At 58.7% G+C, this 17,071-nt stretch overlaps 1 protein-coding gene across 5 annotated transcripts in view; it reads left to right on the top strand.

Moving 5' to 3' along the window:
• The window catches only part of Eya2 (EYA transcriptional coactivator and phosphatase 2), a 177,047-nt gene that overhangs the window by 54,929 nt on the left and 105,047 nt on the right, over positions 1 to 17,071 (top strand). For 4 of the 5 annotated variants that reach the window (XM_040274820.2, XM_040274819.2, XM_078052026.1 and 1 more), the window contains exons 2-4: positions 4,697 to 4,815; positions 13,358 to 13,403; positions 15,839 to 15,981. In XM_040274820.2, coding sequence (XP_040130754.2) covers positions 4,697 to 4,815; positions 13,358 to 13,403; positions 15,839 to 15,981 — 308 coding nt within the window. Of the gene's footprint in view, positions 1 to 4,696; positions 4,816 to 11,882; positions 12,349 to 13,357; positions 13,404 to 15,838; positions 15,982 to 17,071 lie in introns of those variants that run through there. The other variant, XM_078052028.1, reaches the window with a different exon arrangement.

Genomic DNA, 17,071 nt, shown 5'->3' with positions numbered 1-17,071 from the left:
TGATGGTAGAGGCCGATCACTGTGCTCCAATATGAGATCAAGATGACACAGGCCAAGATCTGTTTGTTCACCTTTAATCCAGGGAGATGACCCGGGGGGTCTCGGTTGAAAGCTGGAGGTCTGGCCTCAGCCTCCCCACCCTGGGGGCCGTGAACTCCGGTTTGGTCCCCTGGTCTTGGGGACTTGCCAGAAGCTCTGCTGGTCCTGGCTGAGCCCCCCCCCCCCACTTTCTGCCTGGCTCCTCTGCCTCCCCCCACCCAGCGTAGACGCAGCCTCTGCCGCGGTGGCACCAGGGGGAGCAAGGTGGTCCCCAGTGGTCCCCACCTCTGTGGTCCTCATCCCCTCCTGGTGACGGAGTCGCCTTGTCCTGAGGCCAGGGGAGAGCTGGAGGGCAGGAGTGGGGAACGGCTGCACTCGACCCACTTCCCCCTCTGGGATCCGGGCCTCCTGGTCCTGGTCTGTCATCTTCCAGGGCTTAAAACTGTCCTCAGGGCTTTTGTTTCTGATCATGATTGTGCAATTGACTAGAAATCCAAGGTGTCCTGTCAGCCGGGAGGTGAGTCAGGAAAGGGCTTATCTGAATTTTCCCAGATATTAGAGAAAAATACTACTTTAAACCACATAAAAGGCAAAACTTCAGATGAATCAAGATTTACATAGGAAGGGTGAAGTTCTAAGGGAATAGCTTAACGTGGACCGATTTTTAAATCCCAGGAATAAAGAAAGACTTTTTTTGTATCTAGAAAGAAAGAAAGAAAGAAAAAGAAATTAACTAAGTAATTATTGGGAAAATAGTTAATGATTTTTTTGGTTTAGTATCATGAAAGACGTCAGAATTAAAAGAAAACAGTCAGATAAAGGACTAAGAAATTGATGACACCTGAAGCCAACAATGAGGGAATGCGAGGTGCCCCCACAAATGAACAAGAAAACCAGACCAGGGTGAACGATATGAGCAGCAGCACCCCTTGTCATGCAGATCAACGAGGATATTCGTTGCGGCATTATTTAGGGTGCTGGGGGAGGCAGGCCACCTGCTACCCACGCGGCAATGCGTCAGTTTAATGGAGCAGGTAGTTGGTATAGAACCGTAGCTAGAAGCCAGCTCTCCGTCCGGCAGGTATCCACGCACACGCTTAAACACATAGACGTACACACGCATTCAATATATGCACACGTCACAGGCACACATTTTAAACTGACGGTGCGCACTGAAAATAAAAAACCTAATGAACATGTAAATCACAACCCAGGCCACACATAAAACACACATTTACATATTTAACCCATTAGAGCCGCTGCCGAGGGGCCTGAGAATGAAGATGAGCAGGAATTTCTAACAATCCTGTTGGACATAGGACTTCCTGCCGGCTGTCCCTCTCTCCCTCTGTCCCTTTCTTCCTCCGCCCTCCGGCACAAGCTGCAGATGAGGGATGAGGGATGAGCGAGCTTGTGTGCCTGCTGCCGTGGGGGATGGAGATGCTTCCCCCTGGCTTGGCCTCGGGGTCCTGGGCGAGGGACTAGGGTGCGCACACCCGCTTGTCAGCGGTCACTCCCTCCCAGAGCTGACCTCCCACACCTTCCCGCCCTGCTGCAAAACCAACAGAGGCGCTGGGCCCAGGGCTCCCGGGGTGACAGGAGCACTCAGTAAAGAAGCCGGTGACAGAGGCTGGGAGTGTCCCGCTGCAGGGGCCTCGATCACAGATGGGACAAGGAGGAAATCGTGCCACTGGAAGAAGAGGGTCCGGTGTCAGCCAGTGGGGAGCGGAGGGGCCTGTGGCAAACTGAATCCTGTGCTTCCCCTAGGCTGCGCCACAGCTGGTCACCTCTGGCCCACGGCTGCCAGGCTGGATTCTGGCGACAGTCTTCCATTTTCAAGTTTAAAATACATGTATTTTTATGTGAAACTGCCTTATTTTTTAAAATATTGGCAACTACTTGAAATATTTTTTTAAACCTCAGGGGGTAGAAACAATTCATTTGGGGTTTTTTTGTTTTTTGTTTTTGGTTTTTTGTTTTAGATGATGATGGACCTTTGTTTTATTCATTTATTTTCGTGTGGTGCCAAGGATCCAACCCAGCGCCTCGCACATGGTGGGCAAGAGTCTGCCACTGAGCCCCAGCCCAGCGCCTCGTTTTGTTGTTAACTGGATTTGGACTTTGACTGACAGTCCACTGTCTTTGCTGCCCAGAGCCATAGCGTCCAGCTGTCTGGAGACCAATGCTGAATTGTGCATCGATTCTTTTTTAACTTTAAAGTCTTGGCACACACTCAAAAGAAGGAAGGGAGTGGGTTTGGATAAAACACAGATTTCTGGCCCCTACGATCCGGCAGCACATTCCCTGTCTGCCCTTTGCCCGGCAGAAGACCACATGCTTTGGGTCTAAAAGAAACAGGACACCGGCCTCATCCCGCCCTGCCCTGTGGCATGGGGGGAGATGGTACCCAGCCTGCCCGTGTCCTGGGATCGCTGGGAGCCAACATTTCTTAGCTCATGTGAAGTGATGAGCACTAGAAGCTGATCCGTGTGGAACTCCCGAATTGGACTAACGTGTGCGTGTTTCCTGGGATAAGTGTCGCCTTAAAAAAAAAAGAAAAGCTGTCTCCTTCGGGTCTGGGCTGTGTCTTACTGTAGAGAACTTGCCTCGCATGCCTGGGCCCTGGGTTCCATCTCCAGAATAATAACAATAGCAGTAGTAATTAATAACGGTAGGTGATTAGGTATCGCAGGCCTGCGAGGATCACAGTCAGCCATGCAGTGGTGTTCTACCCAGAGCCTGCTGATGCGCTGAACCAGGATGTGCACGTCTTTCTTGCCAGATAGAAAATGTCTTCGGCTTTGTGAGGCCCGGATGGGCTCTGTCAAAACGACTGAGCCCAGGAGCTGCGACGTGAAGGTACAGACAAGACAGCAAACCCAGGAGCAGGGTGTGTTCCCATCACGCTTCACCCACAGACGCTGAAATGTGAATCTTGCCACATTTTCACGCGTCACGAAATGGGATCCTTCTTTTGATTTTTTTCAACCATTAAAAAACGTGAAAGTCACACTTAGCTCATGGTTGTGCGTATGCTGGACTGGGCCCATGGACCCCAGTTCATGGCAACCCCAGAACTCACGCTGCATGAACTCGGGGGGAGCCCCCAGGGCACCACTTCCCAAATGGCATCCCCCAGACCTTCTCCTGAAACTGGTGTGGTCCGCTCCTGCATCACTTACCCCTTCCTCCAGTGCAGCCGTGTCCTCAGTGACACAGAATGTGGGTTTGTGGCTTTGGCCTTTGTGGAAACAGGATCCCACCCAGTGCCCTTCTGCCCCTGCTGGGCTCCGGCTTCCGTTGGCAGGTCTGCATCTGGCATCTGTGAAGAGCTGGGTCAGTCCTTTTCTCTGCTGCATTGTATTCCACTCTGTGATCACTCTGCGTGTCCATCCCAGCTTGTTCCTGTGGCAGTGGATGGCATCCAGGTGGTGCCTCTGAGAGTCCTGTCTTCACAGCCTTCATCTCTTATTCTTAATCTCTTAATCTTGACCTTGTCAGGAAGCTACTTCCATCATTTTCCAGATGAGAAAACTCGGGCTTTAGATTGTTCTGGTAACTTGCTCACGATATCAAAACGCTCCAAATCCATGGCTTCTTTATGACGAAACCTGAGTCTAGAACCATGGGCCATGGATCGGCTGGTGGCTAGCGCATGTTGTGCTGTGTTAACGCAGGGGTGACGGGTGGCGCCCAGGGTGACCTTGAGCTGTGACCTTGAGTGCTCCCAGCAAGCCGCGCCCTCTCTGAAGGCTGCTTGACTGAGCTTTAACCATCATCAGGTGTGGCCGAGCCCTTGAGTGTGATGTTGGTGCAGTCACTAGAAACTCCACTTCCCCACCCAGCGGGGCAGGAGTGTGGGAAAGTCCCTGTGGACACAGACAGGTGCAGGGGTCGGAGACATTTCAGCAAAAAGGGAGAAAGTCCCTCGGGTGCCCTGGCCCACACCTGTGATCCCAGCAGCTAGGGAGGCTGAGGAGGAGGGCTGCAAGGTCAAGGCCAGACTCGGCACTTAGCAGGGCCCTCAGCAACTCGGCGTGACCCTGTCTCTAAAGAAAATATAAAAAGGGCTGGGGATGCGGCTCAGTGGTTAAGCACCCTGGGTCCAATCCCTGGTACCAAAAAGAGAGAGACCCAAGGTGACTTGTCCCTGTGGCCTGCCCTCATCCTCCAACCTGAGCAGCTCAGGGATCAGTGAGCGCTTGCCCGGGAGGGCCACGCGGCTGGGCTGTGGCACTAGAGGCCCCGCCTCCGCCTCTCTGCACCTGTGCGAAGGACACCCGTCCAAGCCCACGGGAGCCTCTGTCCAACCCCAGCGCCCCCTCCGCCTGCCCCAGGAAGCCCCAGAGTTCGCTGCCCTCCATCCCGATGACACGGCCCGCAGGGAGTCCTGGATGTCATTTTTCTAAAGACAAAGCCCAGGACGAGGGAGGGGACGTTCTAATCAGGCGGGCGAGCTCTCCGGGGACCAGGTACCTCATTTCAACCCCTCGTTTCCCTTGGATGAAAAGTTGGGTGCATTTTTATAACGTGGGGTTCCTCAGAAGGCTGGGGGGGCGTTCATCAGCCTTGACATTCATGCTCCCAGGGAAGGGACTCGGATCGTCAGTGAGCACGCACGGTGAATGAATAAACCACGTCCCTTTGTCCCCCGCAGGTACAAGGAAATGCTAGAACTAGTGATCCCACCCAGCCTCACTGTCAGCAGCCACCGCCAGCAACTCCTGAGCCTCAGCCGCGTGGGCGACGCCCTGGGGGCCCTGAGTGACGGAGAAGGTAGGCCTCTCGCGAGCTTGGCGGACAGGTGGTGGGCTCGCTGCGGGAGAGGGACCACCCGCACATCCCGAGCCACCGTCCCTAGGGCCCGTCCCCTGCTGTCATTTACACAGTGTCCCCAGATCAGTACTCTGGCACACGTCACTGCCATTGTGTGCCATCCTTCGAGGGACAGTGTGCACGCTCGTGCCCGAGCCTCCTCTCTGTCTCGGTCCAGGGGTTCCCTGCACTGCCCCAGACCAGAGCCGGCTTCGGGCTGTTCCAGGCCCAGCCCTGGGCGTGGCCCTCGGGCTGTGGCTCTGAGCTGTGTCCTCCGTCTCCTCTGCCCACTCGGGTCCCGGCCTGCGCTCTGTTCACAGGGGTTTGGCATAGGACAAGGACTCGTGGGCCGTCTGCTTTCAGGTGGGGTCGGAGTCAAGGAAGCAGAGGAGAGATGAGGCTCTCTGAAAACTTCCTGGCAGATGATGCAGCCAGACGAGTCCCAGGAGAACAATGCCAGCGATTGTTGGCTCTGCTGGGCTCTGCGCCTTCCTGGTGGAGCTGGGTTAGCAGAAGGCACTGAGCTAACAAGTCCAAGTGCTGGCCTTAACCCTTTATTGGGCAGCTCTGGGATTTGCTGCTGGTATTCTGAGACCCCCCGGCTCTTTCTCTTTCACTGTGTTTGTTGACGGTTCATGGGCACAAATGTGTCTGGTGCAGTACAAGGTCACAAGGAATTTGCTTCTAAGCAAAAAGGCTTCCAGGAGTGATCTTGCTGTCACTGGAACAGGACATTTCCCTTTGCATGCAGGTTATGAAGCCGGGACAACCTTCCTGGAAGTCCCCCAAGAGGGTTTGGGCTCTGAGGCCCAGTGGGTGGCGGAGGACACAGCCTTCTCCTCCTGGGGCTTCGGAGCGTGTACGCGGCTGGCCTCTTGGAGAGCTGGAGAGGAATGACCCAGCCCTGCTCAGAGGCGGTGTCCTTGTCCTCCTGAGTGGAGACACAAGCCAACTTAGAGCACGTGGGACACTGTCCTCTGTCCATAGCCTCTGGGGACAGGAAAGGCCCTGGGCTGCGGGGGAGGGGCTCTGACTCCCAGCCCTGCGGTCCCCAGCCCAGCAATCTCAGGCAAGTCGGGGGCCCACTGGACCTCGATTCTCACTGTCCCCTGGGACATGACGACCACCCACTTGGAGCCTGAGTGTGAAGCGCCTGCCCCCCCCACCCCGGGGGACAGGTGAGTGCTGGAGCCTGCTCAGTGTCCTCCTCTGAACCAAGCAACCCCTGGGATCAGTCTGTGTCCTGGGAGAGTGGGCACAGGACTGCCCCATCTGTTCAAGAGGACAGTTGTCCCCCGACCTCAAAGGTGACCTGAGTTGAAAGAGAAGAGAACAGAAGAGGATGGAAGTCCTTCCCCTTGTCTGCCCGCCTCCCCCCTCCCCTCCCCCCCACTCGCCGGCCCCTCTTTCCTTGGTGTAAGTGGAAAGCGTGGTCTGCCTCAGGGCCTCTGCACCTGCTGTCCCCGGCCTGGAGGCCTTTCTTCACCTTCTTTTTTTCTTTTAAGGTGAATCAGTCTCCAGGCCCCGGGTGGTATATGCACAGCCCTTGAAAAAGTAGCCCAGGGTCCTCTCCACACCAGGCCGTCTTGTCTTCTCCCCCTGGAATGGCCAGTCACCTCGTCCTGGGGCTTTGCCGGGGAAGGCGGTTCGCTACGCGGTCACCTTCGTACGCGGCCCTTCCTGAGGCTGATGGATCTCCAGGTGCCCGCGGGCTGCAGAGGTCACAGGTTGCCGGGGTTGCCCTCCGGCCTCTGTCTCCCTCATTCAAAGGGACACGACCCCCTTTGTTTCTTCAGCTGCACAGGACTGCCCTGCCCCGGTCACTCAGCTGTCCCCTGCAGTGACCACCAGGTTCTTTCCGTGACTTCTGATTGCATTGCCTTCTGACCGGCTGCTGTTTCTCCAGAGGAGATCTGGGGTCGCCCTGCAGCACCGTGGGGTCCCCTCTCCTCCTGCCCACTGTAACTCCGGGGCCTCCACAGGGAGCTCTTGGTCCCCACTCGTCCTCCTTCACCCCGTCCCTCCAGGCGTGGGCTTCACCAGGTGGACGGGCTGCTCTGCTCAAAGCACTGGACCAGGGGAGAACCAGGCCACCCCTGACTGCTTTCAGGGACTTGCTCCCTAGGACGGTCACTCTGCTCCTGGTCGTGACCTTTGCATCTCCCTATGGTCACTGCACATAACCTGGGTCTGGAGTCACCCAAGCCACGTGTGCCTCCTGGCCATCGCTCGCTCACTGTGTGAACCTGGGCAACTCCCTGCCCTTCTCTGAACCTCAGTCTTCTCTTCTGGATAATGAATTCAGAAGGTAGTTCCTAAATGCCTGTGTGGGCCAGGCCCTGGGGTGGCGGCTGGGAAGAGGAACAGAGCTGAGTTCTAGTCCCAGGGCAAGTACTGAATCTTGAAGCAAATAAGGAAGGTCAAATAAGGAAGGTCAAATAAGGAAGGTCAAATAAGGATGGTCAAATAAGGAAGGTCAGTGGGGGTTTCTTTGAAGAAGTGAGGCAGGACACGGCAGGGCGTGACCCAGGCTAGAAAGGACTTCAGGACAGTACCTGGCAAAGGCCGCGCAGGTGCTGGACGCTGGGGGACTCTAGAGAACGCTGTGTCTGTCCCTAGGGAGTGCACTAGGGTACCCTGCGGAACTGGGGGTTCGGACCCAGCCTGAGACTCCCAGGTGATCCCCACGGTGTTGGTCCATCAGCCACGCCCAGAACAGCAAGGCCCCAACTCGGTGGCCCTCCAACTCTGCGTCACAAAAGCCCCTGGTCCTCCCCAGTCTCTGACTGCCAAGATCTGGGCGGTCCCCGAACGCGCACAGCCATCAGGTCCCAGGTACCCGTGCGGCTGGCCCAGGGATCCCACTTTGAGAACCGGTTTCCAGTAGTGCTTTTCAAACTTGGCTGCGTCTTGGAGCCACCTGGGAGCGTCTGTCTGTCTGTGTTTAATAGTCTCTCCTGGATCCCAGCCCCTGGTCTGATTGGTCGGGGTGGACGTCCGGCCAAGTCGGCTGCTGAGAGTCCTTGACCTGGGCACCGGTCCTTCCCGACAGACGACATTCCCGTCCTGCACGGGGATTTCAGTTCCTCTTCCCGTCCAGCCGGGACTTAGTGCCCAGGTCCAGTAGAGCCGAGATGGCAAACGAGGATGGATGGGTGGGCGGACGCGGGGACAGATGGGTGGACGGGGAGGCATGGGGAGGGTATGACAGACAGTTCCGGTTCCTGTTGGCTGTGAGCCCTGGTAGAGTTCTAAGGTCCCCTGCCTGCTCACGTCTGTAGGGACAGATAACGAGACCTTCCTGGCGGGTGGTTACGGGAGAAAGCAGCTAATCCGCCTGGAGCAGGCACGGGAGCCACCTGGGGACAGGCCCTGTCAGTCATCGCTGTTGAGGGGAAAATCGGACTGAATTGTCCCCTCTCTGGAAGCGGGCGGGCAGAGATGCTAAGAGCCGCTGCTGAATGGAAGGAATTTTCTCTTTCAAAAGACGCCCTAATCTCATTAAGCGTTTCAGGGCAGGTGGGACCGTGCTCCCGGAGGGGCTCCCAGCTTCCCGCCCCGCCCCTCCCTCCCTGGGCCTCCCCCTCCCAGGCCTCCCACTCCCTGGGCCTCGCCCTCCCTGGGCCTCCCACTCCCAGGCCTCCCACTCCCTGGGCCTCCCACTCCCTGGGCCAGCCCAGGCCCCATGTTCAGCTTCAGTCTGGCCAGCTCCAGCCTGAGGCTGGTGGAGCTCGGTGCCTCTTGTCCACCAGGTCCAGCCGCCCAGGGCTCTGTCCAGGTCCTGCCTGGGGAGCGCTGGACCCGGCCCGCCCCTCTCTGGGCCCCCACAGTGCTCCCAGGCTGGCCTGGCAGGGCCTCACTCCAGGGCCACTCGGGAGCTGGGATGGAGCCTGAGGGTGGGCGCTGCCCTCTGGGAGTCCCCCCAGCCCCTCCTCCTCAGTCACCCCAGACTCCAGGATTGGGACATCCCAACTGCCCACTTAGGAGTAAGTCTGCAGCAGCCCCTAGAAACGACTGGGCCGGCCTCTGCCGCTGCCCGCTGAAGAGGAGCTGGAGAGTTGAGGAAAGAGCTTCTCTCGGCGGGTCCCCTAAAATCGTCACTCAGGGGAGATGCCACCTCATCCCTCTGTCCTCAACCACCACAAGGGACAAAGGATGACTTCAGGCGCACAAGAGGAAGAGTCGGGATTGGGGCACGTGCTGCTGGACCTGGTCCCTGCTCTTCAAATGCGCCGTCCCTGGTATGGGAGTGACTTGACCACGCTCAGGGGCGCGAAATGACTCCCTTGGGAGATGTCACCTTGCTGGCGGGATCTGCCTCCGGGCTACACTGCCTGGAGGCCCCTCCGCTCTCTGGGGAGGGGTCAGGCATTGGCCCTGGGGCCCAGTGGGACAGGGTGACAGGGCGGCTGCCCAGAACCTTTAGCTTCTCCATGGCCCAGTGAGCGCGGGACGGCTGCGCAGTGCAGGGTAGGTGCACAGATGGCCGCGGCTTCAGCAGGCCCCCAGAGCGGGAGGCCAGTGTGGCTCCTCACCTGTGAAGCAGTTGCCACTCGACAGGTGCCTGCCTCCTCCGCAGGTGTGAGCCGTTGCCCCGTGTTTCAGATAAGGAAACTGAGGCCCAGAGAGGGGCAGAGCCGGGCCCAGGGTCACACAGCTCCAGTGCCGCAGAGCCAGGTCTGGAGTTGAACTTGAAGCTGACCGCTGAAGCCTGCTGCTTTCTCTGGACAGAGGTTAAGTTAGCAGGTCATGAGCCTGGATTACGGCTTTGGCCCACAGTAGGTGCACAGTGAACGCTTGCCAAACACGTGAACGGACGCATGGACCGTGTGTGGGTCCTCGGGCAAGTGACGTCTGAGTGTGTGCCGCACAGCCGTAGTGTCTTGTAGGAACTGGATCTGTGTTTTGCTCCTTTATGCCGGTGGAGCACCCTGGTCTGAAAAGCTCCAAAACCTGAAGCTTTTTGAGGGCAAACGAAAACCCGTCCAAGTGAGAGACTCTCCACCATGAAACTGCTTCGTGCATGAAATCATTGAATACGTCACATAAAACTATTTTCAGGGTGTGTATAAGGTGTCCATGAAACCTAAATGTCTTGGGTCCCCCGCTGCTACATTCGGATCTTGAATGTCCCCCAGAGGTGCACGTGGGAAAGGCTTGGTCCTCAGGCTGCTCTGTGGGGAAGCGCTGGGGGTCTTAGGAGGTGGGGACAGCAGGGGGTCCTTAGGTCAGCATGTCCTCCAGGGTCTCCTCCTCCTCCTCTCCACATCCTGGCCCCCATCCTGATGTGGCTCCCTTGCCAGAGGCCCAAAGCCATAAGGTTCAGTTCAGTCTTGAACCTCCAGAACCCTGAACCAAAATAAACCTTTTCTCTTTATGCATGAACAGCCTCAGGCATTTCGTTACAGGATGGAAAACTGACTAAGGCATCTCCACGGTGTCTCATTATAGTATGCATATGCAAATATTCTGAGATCTGGAAAAATCCAGAATACTTCTGGTTCCAAGCAGTTCAGACAAGGGACACTGTGTTTCCTTCTTCACTCCAACATACTTTAGAGTTTGTGGTTTCTGGGTGAAGATTTATTCCTAGGAACCCAGAATTGTGATGCTTCTTAGTGACCTCAGTGACGTGCAGTCCTGGGTCAGCCTAGGGTGCTGGCCTGCAGCACCAGCCCTGTGACCTCCAGGATCACAGTCTGCATCTTGGCTAGTCCCAGGAGGCCCTGGGCATGTGGAGGGGCCACAGCCTCCGCCGTCTTCCTCTCACCTCGTGGTAACTGGAATCAGGTCTCATTCTAGACGGGAGCCTCCACAGGGCAGGAGCCTGCTGCCTCCCAGGACTGCAGCCCACGCCAGCCCAGGGGGGCGACAGGTGAATGGATGAGCTTGTCCCGGAGGTTCTGGCCGCCTGCTTAGCGGACCCTCCTCCTCCGCCCCAGGAAGCTGTGAGGGAAGCACAAGTCAGGGAGGGGGCTCTGCCCCTCCGGTCTGAGAGCTCCCGTCCCCGCGACAGGAAGGGGAAGCTGGAGTGGACAGATTTGGCCAGGTTGGGGTCGGGTGGCCAGGGCTGCACTCTAAGCTGTCATGGATGACGCCCTGTTGACCTCCCTGTTGCAGTGTGAGTCCTCCGTGGCCCGTCCATGGGCAGCGACACAGCTCGCCTCCGCCTGCCCGGCCCCAGAGCGGTGCTGCTCCCACTGAGCCTGGCGTCTCTGCTGGCGGGAAGGCGCTTGGACAGCTGTGGGGACCCTCAGGGGAGTGCACACCCCAGCCAGAGGGAGAGAGGGCCCTTGCAGACAGCCTCTGCCCTCCAGCTCCCCTGTCCCCGAGGCGTCCTGGGATGGAGAGGCTCACAGGTCACCGTAGAGGACTCTGGCACAGTCTGCAAAAGGAAAGCCCTGCGCTCACCCGGCCAGTTTCTCCCTTGCTGGGGGAAGGGGAGCCACGGCAGGTGCAGAGGGGCGGAGGGAGGGGCGGAGGGAGGCTGGGGGGGGACAGGTCCCCTGGAGAGAGCAAGCCGGTTCCTGTTCCTGGAAGCCACGTTCGCCTGCGCCCATAGGAATGCCGCTGCCACAGATTTGGATTTTGTGGATATTTACATGTTTATTAAAGAAAACACTCAAGATGTTTAATTCAGTAATTTATTCATCGCTAAACATACCGAGTCAGGCGCTTCCACCTAGAATGAGACGGTTGGTCCCTTGGTCCTGGGGACCAGGAGGAAGGGGCGATGTGGGGGCCCTGCCTGGGGCACCGGCCAGGGGAGGGGGCGCTTGCTGGGTGCCAGTGCTCCTTGGCACTGGGCACGCCCTTGCCTGCTCGCCGCGTGCACTGTGACCTGTGATAAGCACGTCTTGACACCCTCGCTCCGAGTGCGCACACTCACCTCTGTTAGAAGACGGTCCGGTTCTCTCTGGGCCGAGCTGCGACTATTGTGGACTAAACCAGCCCTGTCCCTTTACCCTCCAGCCCTGTCCCTTTACCCTCCAGCCCTGCCCCTTTACCCTCCAGCCCTGCCCCTTTACCCTCCAGCCCTGCCCCTTTACCCTCCAGCCTGTCTCTCTAGAGGGACCTAAGGAGCCCCCTGGCCCAGCGCTTGGGGCCCAACAGCACTTGACTCAGCTGGGACGGGTGGTGACAGGCATGGACTCCCCCCCACCCGTGGCCCTTCACCTCTGAAGCCCCAGCTTCTCTGTGCGGAGGGGACATGGTCACTGCCTCCCTGTCACCCTGCTGTGAGGACTAAGTGGGTCAGGCACCTACACCGCTGACCCAGGCCGGCTCCTAGTCAGCTCCCAGGGGAGTGCTCTACCATGAGGCTGCCGTCCAGCCACAGGGTCCGCGGTGGGGACCTCAGGCCAGGCCACCTGGCTTCAGATCACGGTTCCACGCCTGGGTGAGCGCCCCAGACTCTCTGAGCCTCCGCTCTGCACCTGGGCGAGACTGCACCCTTCTCACGGGGCGTTTATAAGGATTAAACTATTAATCCAGGTAAGGTAATGCGGAGGGTGGGCACGTGCGTAACCAGCACCCGGTGCGCGGATGGACATCACCCTCACCGTCACCTCTCCTCACGCATGCGCGTGCAGAACGCCCAGCCCCGCTGCACAGGAGGCCTCGGAGGCCCCAGACGGAGGCAGCCCCAGGAAGCCTCAGAGCTGAGGAGGGTGGAGTGGGAAGGGCAAGCGGGTCTGCAGCTCAGAGGCCGAGCGAGGCTAAGGGCCCTGCCTGGGACCCCAGCCCGCAACCCCAGGTGTCGGTGTGGTGGCGGGGTGCGCCCCGTCCTAGACCCACCGTCTAGGATCCAGCAGACTCTGCCCAGAGCACATCGTGCGGGTTGTTAGAGATGCTGTCGCCCCAAAATGCCCCCAGGTGAACTGTCCACCTGCAAATTGTCCTCTGGCAGACTCCCTCCCAGCTCCGTTCTCCCCCGCGTCGCCTCCCGCACAGGGTCTCCCGCAGCTGCCCGGTGCACGTAGGACGCTTGCGCCCGAAGGCAGGCTGGTCCCAGCTGGAGCCGGGGAGGTGATCAGCCCCAACTCTCGTCTGGATGATGTCACCGGCAGAGGGGAAATGGAATAATCAGAGCCCGGTCTGCCACCCTGGGGCTCGGGCTGCAGCGGAGGCAGGGCGGGTTCTCCCAGGAGTGGAGACACCCGCGCTTGCTGGGCTCAGGTCCCCTCTGGGTCCAAGGGCGGGCCTCTCTCTGACCTCAGCGTGGCCTTGGTACCCTGTGAAGGGGCATGGACTGTGCTCTGATCTTGGGGCTGCCACAGGCCTTTGTCACCCTTCACTGAGTACAGGGACACACACGAGGGCACCCAGAGGCCCTTCTGAACCCGCCACACCAGGGAGAGGGCTACCTGCCGCCCTCAGATGACCTTCCCCGGCGGAGAGTTCCGGCCTCAACGCCTCCGGCTTGAGCTGCCCTGGAACTCACAGCTCTGCACAATGTCCCCAACCGCAGCCACTGAGCCCTGCAATGTCTCTCTTCCCTCAGGTGTCACCACACCGGCCTCTCCGAGCGTGTCCCAGCTCTTAGCCAGGTGAGTGTGTCCCCTGCTCACTCTCCCTGTTCCTTGGGCTCCAGCAGGTCTCCTGGACGGGAAGCCCAGCGTGGCTCTGGACCATGTCAGCGGGACAAGGGGGGGGGTCCAGCAGCCCACCCTGGAAGTGGGGCCTGGGCCTGGTCTGGGAGGCCGCTGGTGTCTCCTCTTCCTCCCCTCCTCCTCGTCCTCGCCTGGCCCCTTCTTGTCCTGCCTCCCTCCTCCCCACCTCTTTCTCCTCCCCTGCTCCCCCCCCTTCTTTCTCCCCCTCCCTCTCCTCCCTCCCCCTCCCCTCTTCCGTCTTTCTCTCCTTCCTCCCCCCCCTTCCTTCTCTAGCATCCGCCCAACTCCCCTCAGTACCAGATCTGGGACTCTGAGACGGAGACACAGTCGCTGCCCTCGGAGGGCTTCAGTCTAGTGGGGACAGAGCAGGGACCAGCTCCCAGCCCAGAGCCTTAAGTGCCCCAGAGTGAGGTGCCCAGGGCCCTCTGCTTGCTGCCCACCCTCGGAGCTGCCAGTCCCAGTCCTTGGCTGTGCATGGAGCCCTGAGTTGGCTGGCCAGGTGCCCACGTGTCCCTGGGGCCAGGTGCCCACGTGTCCCTGGGGCCAGGTGGTGCGTCCCTCAGCATCCAGAGCTCTCCTTCCTTCCCAGGGAGGACCAGTGTGCGGAAGGCTCGTCACCTGCCTTTCCCGTCACCTTTGAGGCGTAGGTAGTAGAAGTCCCCTGAGGTTTTTAAGGCCAGGCCAGAGCGCGTCCCCACCCTTTCTCTGGGTTTTAACTTTAGCCCCAGTTTAATCCAGGTCTAAATGGGCCTGGATGGGAGGGAGCATCGTCTTGGGTTCCACCTCCTACTCCTCTCCTAGGGGGCGCCTCAGAGGCTTCTCCAATAAGACCTGGCGGGGAGGAAGCCTGGTCCGCAGGGTGTGGCCGACAGGCCCCACAGGGCAGGACGTGGACAGGTGACAGCCCTCTGGGACTCGTTCTGCCATCCCTCACTCAAATGAGTGCCTTGTGCGTTTCAGAAAAAGTTCCCCCAAACCTTTATCACAGCAGGAGAGTCAAGAAAGCAGGGAGGGGGACGTCTTCTATCATCGCACCGACTTGGTGTCCGTCTTACTTCCTGCCACCAGGCTCCATACGTGGGAGAATCAGATTTTACGTCTGTATAAACAATAAATCTGGAACCAGACAAGTTTTACCTAGGGTGACAGGAGGTGACCTCAGTGGAGCCAGATGGGGGCGTGGGCCCTGAGTACGATAGACATGAGCCCCCAGTCCCCTGCTCTGGCGGGCAGGGGCCACATGGCAGAGAGTTTGGGGCGTGTTCTGGAGTCGGGGTGGCAGTCTGTACCCACTGTGTGCTCTGGCGGGTTTTGGCCTCCCTCTGCCTGTTTTGTGATGTGTGAAATGGGGAGGCATGGTGACGGGTCGGAGCCGTCCAGGCTGAGGTTCTAGGTCAGCCCTCTCTAGGTCTTCATTCACTTCTGCGGGTCTCCAAGCTCTGAGTCCTTCATCTCTGACACGGGAATTGTAAGGGCTCCATTTACAAAGAGTTCCCAGAAGCATTAGATGAGATGGAAAGCACACGCCAGGCCTAGGTGGCACTGTTCCCAGCCCACATAAGATCACGGTGGTTGGTGGCAGTCACCATATCACAAAGGTCTTGGGGAGTGGCCCTTGAAAGCCCAGCCCTTGCAGCTGGGCCTGGAGAAAGACCCAGTGCAGAACAGCCTCAGGGACCCACGAGATAGGAAATGGAAGGACAGACATTTCAGAGTGTAACTGTTGCACTCCCAGGGCAGTTTGATTGGCTGACCTTCACCCTGTCCCACCCCTTGACTATGAGCAGGACATCTTGATTGACAGCTCTGTTGAAGCTGGGAAGGTATCTCAGGATGGATAGTCAGGGTAGGATAGGTTCTGCTGCAACAAGCAGCGAACCCTGAGGTCTCAGTGATTTCACGTGACAAAGGTTTGAGGGATTTGGTTGGTTGTTTTTTGTTTTTGTTTTTGTTTATTGGTTTGTTTGCTTTTGGTTACTCACATCCAGTCCAGCATGGATCCGGTGAAACTCTGGGGCAGCCTCCTCCACTAGCCAATTCAGGGACACAGGTTTTCCCAGATCATGACTTTGCCCTTGAAAACTTGCCCTCCACCTTTGTTACCAAAAGAGGAGAGAGAGCAGGAGGTGCAGGGATGGGGTGGGGGTGGGGGTCCTTGGCCACACCTGGGAGTGACTTACAGTATGACTGCCACATGGGTTGATGGCGGGCAACAGGGGAGTCAGTCTTCCTGATTCCCAGGAGGAAGATGAAGTGAGATCTGATGGACACGTAACTCGCTTCTTCCCTGGGAAGAGTTAATACCCCAGGAAAGGTGGTGGGAAGGGCTGCTGGGCCGCGCCAGGAGATTCAGCTTCTCACCCTCCACACAGGCCTTGCTCCCGTGGCCTGCCCAGCCAGCCTCCCACCGCCATGGCGGCCTACGGCCAGACGCAGTACGGCGGGGGGATCCAGCAGGCCGTCCCCTACACGGCCTACCCGCCTCCGGCACCAGCCTACGGAATCCCTTCCTACAGTGAGTACCTGACAGCCCTGGCTTCGCCCTCCACACCGGGGGCCTGACATCACACTCCTGCTCCTTCCCTTTGCCCCAGTGAAATGCAGAGTGACAAATGCAGCCAGGCTTGGGACTGGAGGTGAAAAAAGAGACCCTGTAAACATGGTTCAGATTCTCTAGATTCAAGCCAGGGCTCTTTTGATGGCAAGAATCAGAAACCTAACCCACGACAGTTGAGGGATTAACTGGGGATTTAGTGGTTCACAAGCTGGTACATCTGGGGATCCAAATGTCATCAGGTGTGGCTGGATCCAGGGGCTCAGGTGACATGGTGAGGGATGTGTCTCACTCCACCTGAGTTCTCCCGCAGCAACAGAGTCGGTGCCTGTAGACTGCCTCTCTTCCGCTCGCGTTTCCAGTGGAGAGTCCACCTTCCTGGGCTTCCAACAGAGTCCCATGTGGGCCCTCATTGGTCAAACTGGGTCCTGTGGCAGCGCTCACAGAGGTGGGGAGGAGACGGGGAGGCCAGGGATCGCCTGGGGGGGGGACGGGGCTTCTCTTCCCAGGGGGTGTCAGGGGAGGGAGGGACGGGTGTGGCCTCTCCTCCTGGCTGCCGACACTTCCCTGCTAGGAACTGGGGACTCGGGAACCCGCTGGTCTGCCCTGTCTCTGGGCTTTGTCCACCCTGTTCCCTTCTGTCTAATTGAAGCGTCACCCAGTGCCCTGGGTAGTGAGGGACCAAACCACTCATCAGCTTAGGGACCAACCTGTTCAGGCAGGGCTGGATCCAGGTGCACAAGCGACAATATCTGAGCAACGCAGCCTGTGTCCTTCAGCGTGGGCCCGTCTCAGGCCAGGCCTCCTGCTGGGGGCAGAGAAAGCTCTAGAACTCCAGGCTCAGCTCCCCAAATAGAACCTCCCACCCAGACCCAGAAAGGCTCCAGCTGGAGCCCCGCCCCCAGCCCTGACCCCGACACCGGGCAGAGAAGGGGGAACGCCCCATGGCCACACTGACCGCACGTCCACCGTGCACGTCCACCGTGCAGCCTGGGGCCGCTGGTTGAATACGAGGGAGGGAGGCCACAGAGGAGGACGCAGCGGACCCCCA

This window comes from Ictidomys tridecemlineatus, chromosome 5 (assembly GCF_052094955.1).
Source record: "Ictidomys tridecemlineatus isolate mIctTri1 chromosome 5, mIctTri1.hap1, whole genome shotgun sequence".
Classification (NCBI taxonomy): domain Eukaryota; kingdom Metazoa; phylum Chordata; class Mammalia; order Rodentia; family Sciuridae; genus Ictidomys; species Ictidomys tridecemlineatus.
Note: the sequence above shows the minus strand (reverse complement) of the source record. Positions and strands in the feature narration are given on the sequence as shown.